The 7,497-nt window shown below is 35.6% G+C and overlaps 1 protein-coding gene across 1 annotated transcript; it reads right to left on the bottom strand.

Moving 5' to 3' along the window:
* Positions 1 to 2,547: 2,547 nt before the first annotated feature.
* LOC140966913 (2-isopropylmalate synthase A-like) lies at positions 2,548 to 7,281 on the bottom strand. The gene is made up of 13 exons (XM_073427209.1): positions 6,600 to 7,281; positions 6,302 to 6,515; positions 6,132 to 6,212; positions 5,682 to 5,774; positions 5,525 to 5,611; positions 5,073 to 5,173; positions 4,190 to 4,223; positions 4,018 to 4,092; positions 3,710 to 3,793; positions 3,485 to 3,619; positions 3,080 to 3,225; positions 2,773 to 2,975; positions 2,548 to 2,723 (listed from the first exon to the last, which is right to left on the bottom strand). Exons 1-12 carry the CDS (start codon positions 7,238 to 7,240, stop codon positions 2,834 to 2,836), a joined length of 1,833 nt encoding a protein of 610 aa, XP_073283310.1. The 5' UTR covers positions 7,241 to 7,281; the 3' UTR covers positions 2,548 to 2,723; positions 2,773 to 2,833.
* Between the last annotated feature and the right edge of the window lie 216 nt (positions 7,282 to 7,497).

The following is a 7,497-nucleotide window of genomic DNA, read 5'->3' as shown; positions in this document are numbered from 1 at the left end:
GTGTACAAAGTAACCAGGAGGAGGTGCATGAGCCTAAAATGTTAGGAAAGTAAAGCTAATATTACTAGGTGAACGGACCAACATCATAATGTAAAATCCATACTAGTGCAGGCAAAAACATGTCCCACAGGAACCTCATCGCAGTTAAAATTCTTATCAAGATTTATTGCCAGACAACGGTGTCAATTCAGCAACAGCATCAGTTTTTTTTTTAACAGAAGTTCTTTGAAGATTTTATTACAAATACAAAAAAAAAAAGTGGAGGAACAATTTAAATTGCATGTAGAGTCAAGATATTCAGTGAAAACTAGCCGAAATAACTATATAAGGGGGCAGGGTATTCACACTATCGTCGAGGTTTCTCTATGAAGACATTAGAATTAATTTCCCTTTCACACTTCTATTAACACATATATATACAGAATCAATGACCAGTAGATGGAAAAATCAAATTTATGCTAAATTTATCTGAATAGAATAGATATAAGTTCACCAAAAACACATTGAGTCGCCCTTAGATTTAAAATATATTCATGGGTCCTGGGTAAACGAAGATTTCCAGGTCTAAGATAATCACAATCCACAAACTGAAACCAAACCATCGCCCCAAATAATTCCTCAAACAAATGGAAAAAAAAACCCCACAATCCCAGAAAACCCATTAGATGATTTCAATCAACAATCTTACCACCAAAACCACGCCCTCAAATATAATTATCATCCATAAACACAATCACCAAAATGGGTAGGTCAACAATATCAAAATGACGATAATTTAAAGAACCCAAAAACAATCACCGCAGACGAACAGAAACAGATATCTAGTCTTAAATGAACAACCAGCGTCAAAAATATAAGACAGAGAAAGGGCAGGGGGGTTTTGAAAATCAGATTACGATAACAAGAGAGGCGAAGAAAGATAATCAAACCCACCGAAATTTATGGGCCTATTTCCTTCTTTTTTCCCTCCCTCTCCACTGGCTCTAATCTAAGCGTGTAGTAGAATTGAATTTAAGAAAATGGGGCGTGGCGTTGGATTTTTCAAGATCAGTTCAGGAAGATCGAAGAAAAAGTGAGGTGGAGATATATATGTAAGCAAGCGTACAGGCAGGCAAATGAATATAAACTTATATTAATAATATTCAAGATGAAAAAAATATTATAATAAGTTAAAATATATCGATTTATATTCGATTGATAATCAAAAAAAATTATAATTTTATATTTTCATATTAAACAATCTAAAATTTTATAAATTAAAATTATAAATGAGGTATTAATTATTTAGTCAAAAAAATAATTATATCGATAATAATATATATTCATATATATATTTTATATTTTAAATATATAAGCATATTTTGACGATACGGATATGGAATAGGTTTGATCAAATCTGATACTCACCCAAACCCGTTTGTAAACCAATTAGACCAGGTCTAAGCCCGCCCAGCCTGAGACGAGCCATCCCTAGGATTCAATGGGAGAGAGAAGAAACAAAAGTGAAATTTATTTTTCCTTAAAAAATTGTTAATTATAATATTTTATTTATACGGCTTGAAAATTTTATTCTTTTCCAACTCATCTGAGAATTTTATGAATTTAAGTTATTAAGTACTACTCGAAAATTTCATTCTTTTTCCACATACATAATTTAGTTTGATGCAACGACGAATAATTGATCAAAATTAATAAATTAAATTTTAATTACTCAATAATTATGATTTTTAATATCTCAAATCCAATCATGAACGACATATGTCGAGTGTAATATTTAAAAATTAATTAATATGAAACAAAAGAGATCAAGTGTCCGTATTTGTACACTTGAGAGTCCGAAGTCAGAGAGAGTGAATTTTACCGAGAAATTTAGAGAAACGACACGTATGCAAAGACAATTTTTACAGCATTTAATTATTTTGACCCCTATATAGATATAGTACATACATAGAGAAGATTACAAGTCCCAGGTCACCCACGTGTATACCTTCTCCCAGGTCACCTATGTCACGAAAACATGTTGAAAATTGTCAGACGAAAACCTCCGACACTCGTTTGGATGTTAGTGGACCTGATTCAAATTTTGGAGTTTAATTAATTCAAATAAATGATTAATCGAAGTGGGTTGAATAAAATAATTAAATAAGATTCATAACCCATCACATTCATACCGTAATTCCTAAAAATATAATTAGTATCGTAAATGTCAATAAAATTATTTCACCGGGAATTTAACCCACCAAGGAAATCTCATATCGTGGAGGTATTTCTAGGAAAACACAAGCAAAAATGAGATCTCCTCTTGTTTTAGATCAGTGTAATGTGGAATTCAACTACATGGATTCCGTCCAGGGAATCCAAGTCTCCTGCTTTTGTCTATTTTATGAATCCAGCTTTTGAACCTTATTAAACTCGTGAATTTGTTCTGACGCTAAAACTTTGGTTAAACTTGTGCACCACATTTTTGTCATTTTTCTGTAGGCAGGCCAGCCACCTGATGATGATCAAACAGTCGGTGCAGCTCGTGAATGCGGACAAACGAGATGGTGGTCTCGGAGATTTCTTTGAAATTAAACATCACGTCTCGATACAAAATAAAACATTTTAACATTCAGCACCAAACAAACGAACGAGCAATACCAAAGAAGATTTATTTTCAAACAGATACTATATATATAATTTTGCAGGAATTGCAGAAAATTATCATCCTCGCCAACTCCATCGGTCGCCATATAATATATATATGTATCTTGCAGGAATTGCAGAAAATAACCATCCTCGCCAACTCCATCGTCTGCCAAGACAATTGCAACAGGTTTTCTTAAGAAATAAATCATTTTACATGTACTTGCAACGCCTTGTTTTCATTGACATCATCTACTTTCAAACGATTTTTTACCCCGAGCAACTTGTTCAGTGCACCAACATAGGCTCGAACACTAGAGATCACGATATCCATATCTGCTCCAGTTCCACTGTCGATAAAAGTTGCAAAAGAAATGACTCTTGACGTACAACACAAAAGGAACATTGTGATTATTTAACTTGAGAACAAGTGGAATTAAATTTTGGCTCATACCTGAATGCACGGTTAACAGTTTGTCCAGTCGAAGCATGGGTTGCAGGCACACTATCTACTCCTTGAATTAGAACCCTTGTTGTTGCAATAGCATCAATACCTTCTGTGACTGAATTCATGGAATACTCTAGAAGTTTGACAGGAACCTACAAACAGAAGAAAAGAGTGATAAGGTCATTCAGATCTCAGAAAGAACTGTAACAAATAATACAGCTTAAAAACACCCATAGCTTCATTTCCATTGCCAGATAACATTAAGTACAGTAGCAGTAAAAATGTTTAAATACCAAATATTGGAATTTGTATGATACATCACCAATTTACCATTTATATTTACAAAATCTACTGAGTGCATTAGCGTGGGAATAACAATAATAAATACAGTGTCCAGCTGAAATTCCAAACCTTCACAATCATATCAATGGCCTTATAAGCTGCATCAACGGGTCCAGTCCCAACTGAACAAGCAATGAGCTCAGTTCCGCTAGCATCAATGAGTTTAACTGTTGCAGTCGAAAGGCCAAGAGTACCACATGTAACCTATTCACGAGGGACATTGATAACAAATTGACTGAACTATTCAAGAAAGCAAACTGCAATTGAAATTTAAGATGACGCTAGTTGCTGTACCTGTACATCTTCAAACTTCCAAATCACTAGTGGTTGGAAAACTTCATCGGAAACTAGAGCAATTAGGTCATCATCGGTGATAAGCTGGAAAAAATTACTCCCATGAATACAAGAACACCAACGACAACGAAATCTAACAGGCCAATTCAATACATCAAGAATGGTCTCAAAGGGTGAATCATGCTTGTCCTAAGCATGTTTTCACTTTTATGATTCGTCGGCAATTGAACTAAAGAATGAATACTCTATTCGAATCAGAATTTTATAGATATAATAACTAGACCTTCGGTATCAGAGAATTCAGGTACCTTTTTATTTCCAGCAACAGATTTGAAACGTGAGAATAGATCATCAAGTTCCTTGCCATCAATATCATATCCAAGCTGCAATCACATTCACAAAAGACAAGTTCGTACAAGATAACAATAATTACACAAACTATATTGATCACTATTAACTAAGCTCGAATTTGTAATTTACCTCCAACATTTTGGCTTTCAAAGCATGGCGTCCACTGTTCAAAAAATTATGCAAACAAACAATATTACAAAGTTACTCCCTCGATATAAAAATCCACAATGTGACGATCGTTTTCTTGATAGCAGTTACATCAATAAACTCATACGAAAACTATCCATACAAAGAAGCAAGAACAAACAAATTTCATATTCAGACATAGGAAGATGGATAAATGACCTAATTTCTGAACACTTACTCTTTACTCCTGAAAGAATGAACGACAAATGCCGCTGATGAGCAAAAAGAACGTATGGTATGAAAATGTCACTTATGAAATAACTTGTTTTTTCAGCAGTAAAATATAAAAGGGGTCAACACCTGCAAACCCACTAATCCATCTTTAGCCTGCACATCTTCGTTTTGTTTCAAAAAGCTGTTACTGATCGTGTTGCTTTATTCTAAATAGCATCTTAAAGAAAATCTGAACATACAGAATATGTTGCAAACTTGCAGTTTCAACTATCCACAATTTTTCTATGCTGCCATCTCAAGTATGTTGCACACAATCCAAGGTAGTTATCTCATAAACTGAGCCTCACCTGGTGAAACACAAGATTCTCCCGTGCTTTTGGTAAACTGTTTTTTACTAGACAATAGATGAAATGAAAACTACAGTTGGATATCTTAATGCTCCAGACTAAATTCGTGTACGAAAACCAGTTTCACATGGACAATATAACAAGCTAAAGCACAAGGTGAAGGACCTGCTGAGTAAATCATAATCCTTCATGATGAGTTTGGTACGTTGGTTTGACCAACATTTAAATGTTGCAATAGAAAAAAAAAATTGAAAGTAAAAAACAGACACAAAAGAAAAGAAACCATATTGGGCTTTCCATCACACCTGAGTTTTCCCAGCACTATACCCGATTCATTAGAGCGAAGAAGTCCAATATCTTCAGGAGACATAATTTCATATGTATTTTTATTTTTAAGCATTCCATCCTACAAAAAAAAAATTGAAAAACCTGTTATAAAGAGGATTTTGAACAATGAATTGGAATAAATGCGTGGATTTAAACTTGCACGAGTTCCACAAAATATAAATGACCATATTGCTCAGGAAGGAATTCAATGCGTGCCAAAAACAAGAAAATGTATGAGAGGAAAACAGATTGATACATGACATCATGAATAAAGTGTGTTTCTAAAATTAAGAACTCCCTTTAAAAATAAAAGTTGTTCTTTCACTAAATAAGAGTTATAGAATATATTTTCTCTGTCAAACTAAAATGAAGAAGCATGACCAAGTAAAACTGAGTAATTTTTCGGGCATTCAGTGCGTTCAACACCAACCTGATGGATGCCACTTTCATGAGCAAAAGCATTAGCTCCAACAATCGCTTTGTGCGGTTGAACACGCAGCCCACTATATTCTTCTACCTGTGAATGAAGTGTGACACAAACTTACAAAGAGAAGAAATAAACTAAAAAGAAGCTGAGGACAGCATACCATCTTGCTCGCCATGACAATATGCTGAGTATTAATCCCTGTATAAAGACCATCCAATGCTTCCTCTCCACGGCACTTCAAGATCATTACTACCTGCAGGAAAGCAAAATAATCTAGAAAAGTTATTGCACCCTGATCTTACAATAGGGTAATTTGTATTCAACTCCCATGCACTTTATGTTTTTGGCGTTCACCTCCCTTGCATGTTATAATTTTTACATTTGATAAGGAAGGCTACTGTGCATAAAATGTAGGGGAATGTGGGGGATGTAAATGCAAATGACCCTCTTACAAAATATGCATAAACTCAAACTAGTGTACAAAATTGTATGATAGTAGTAGCGGAAAGAACATGTAAAACATACTTAGAGGTTTCTCCTCAACTAAAAAAAGACAGGTTTTCAAAAGTAAAACCAAATGTAAGAGACTTATAGATAGAAGAGGACGCACCTCCTCTAATGAAGCATTACCAGCTCTTTCCCCGATTCCATTAATAGTGACCTCAACTTGCCTTGCACCAGCACGTACCCCCTGTTGTAAGATAAGCTTCCACTTAAATGCAGAATGAACTTGGGAGTTGGGAGTATAAATCATACGATAAAGGGCAAGAAATTTCATACCTCTACAGTGTTAGCTGTTGAAAGTCCAAGGTCATTCTGACAGTGTGTGGAAATTATTACATTTTCAATTCCAGGGGTATTCGCTTTTATATCAGCGATCATTTGCCCAAATTCGCCAGGCAAATTGAAGCCAACTGTATCAGGAATGTTAAGGGTTGTCGCTCCCGCCTTAATAACTTCTCCCAGAATCTGATAAAGAAACTCCCTGTCTGATCTGTAAGAAACAAAAAATAAAAATAAAAATAAAAAATGATCGATTACAAACTATAAATCCTAATAAAGAAAGTTACTGAAAAACCTTCCAGCATCCTCAGGACTGAATTCGACATCATTACATCCCAAACTTCTGGCATAAGTGACCATACTCCTAGCTTTATCAATCACCTGTTCTGGGGTCATTTTCAACTTTTCTTTCATGTGAATCTCACTAGTAGCAATAAAAGCGTGAATCCTAGGCTTCTTCGCATATTTCACGGCTTCCCACGACTTGTCAATGTCCCTCTTGTTACACCTCGCCAATCCACAGATAACAGGAACGTAATCTGAACCATCGTCGTTCCCAACCTCTAGGGCAATTTTTTTAACGGCCTCGAAATCCGCCTCGGAAGAAGCTGGGAATCCAGCTTCAATGATGTCGACACCAAGCCTAGCAAGCTGGCGTGCGATGTCCAGCTTCTCCTCGATGGTCATGGTGGCTCCGGGGGACTGCTCGCCGTCGCGAAGAGTGGTGTCGAATACGCGCACGTACCTAGGGTCCAAGATACGATTGGGGACGTACTCGGGGCGACGGAGCGAGCAGCGAATGACGGCGGCAGCGGAAACATCCCTGTGTTTACAGAAGTATAAGGAATGGAAGGGGGTTGAGGTTTTAGGGATTGCATGCGTTATTCGTGACGGCCTGCAAATGGAGGAAGAAGAAGAAGCAGCAGCAGCCGCCATTGATTTTTCTGAGCCTGTTGAGTTAATTTTTTCTTATGCAATATAAATATAAATATAAATATAAATATAAATATAAAAATAAATGAACCCTATAGTATTCTTTGTATTTTGGGCTGAAGTTGACGACTAGACTGATAAATAAACACGTCTGTCTCTCTATGGCCGAGGATAATGACTTCTCAGTCATTGCATGTGCCCAAAATCCAAATGTTAAAAAAATATGAAGAATTTGTTTTTTTAAAAAAAAAAAAAATTTT

The sequence above is a fragment of the Primulina huaijiensis genome, unplaced genomic scaffold, assembly GCF_012295235.1.
Source record: "Primulina huaijiensis isolate GDHJ02 unplaced genomic scaffold, ASM1229523v2 scaffold208240, whole genome shotgun sequence".
NCBI lineage: Eukaryota > Viridiplantae > Streptophyta > Magnoliopsida > Lamiales > Gesneriaceae > Primulina > Primulina huaijiensis.
The sequence above is the reverse complement of the archived record's forward strand: the minus strand, read 5'-3'. Positions and strand labels throughout refer to the sequence as shown.

Excerpts from the sequence above, each read along its gene's own strand:
- LOC140966913 (XM_073427209.1), bottom strand. The coding sequence starts at position 7,240 with ATGGCGGCTGCTGCTGCTTCTTCTTCTTCCTCCATTTGCAGGCCGTCA. Across the intron at positions 6,516-6,599 it reads AGTCCTGAGGATGCTGGAAG|ATCAGACAGGGAGTTTCTTT; the intron begins GTTTTTCAGTAA and ends TGTTTCTTACAG. Across the intron at positions 4,093-4,189 it reads TGAAAGCCAAAATGTTGGAG|CTTGGATATGATATTGATGG; the intron begins GTAAATTACAAA and ends ATGTGATTGCAG.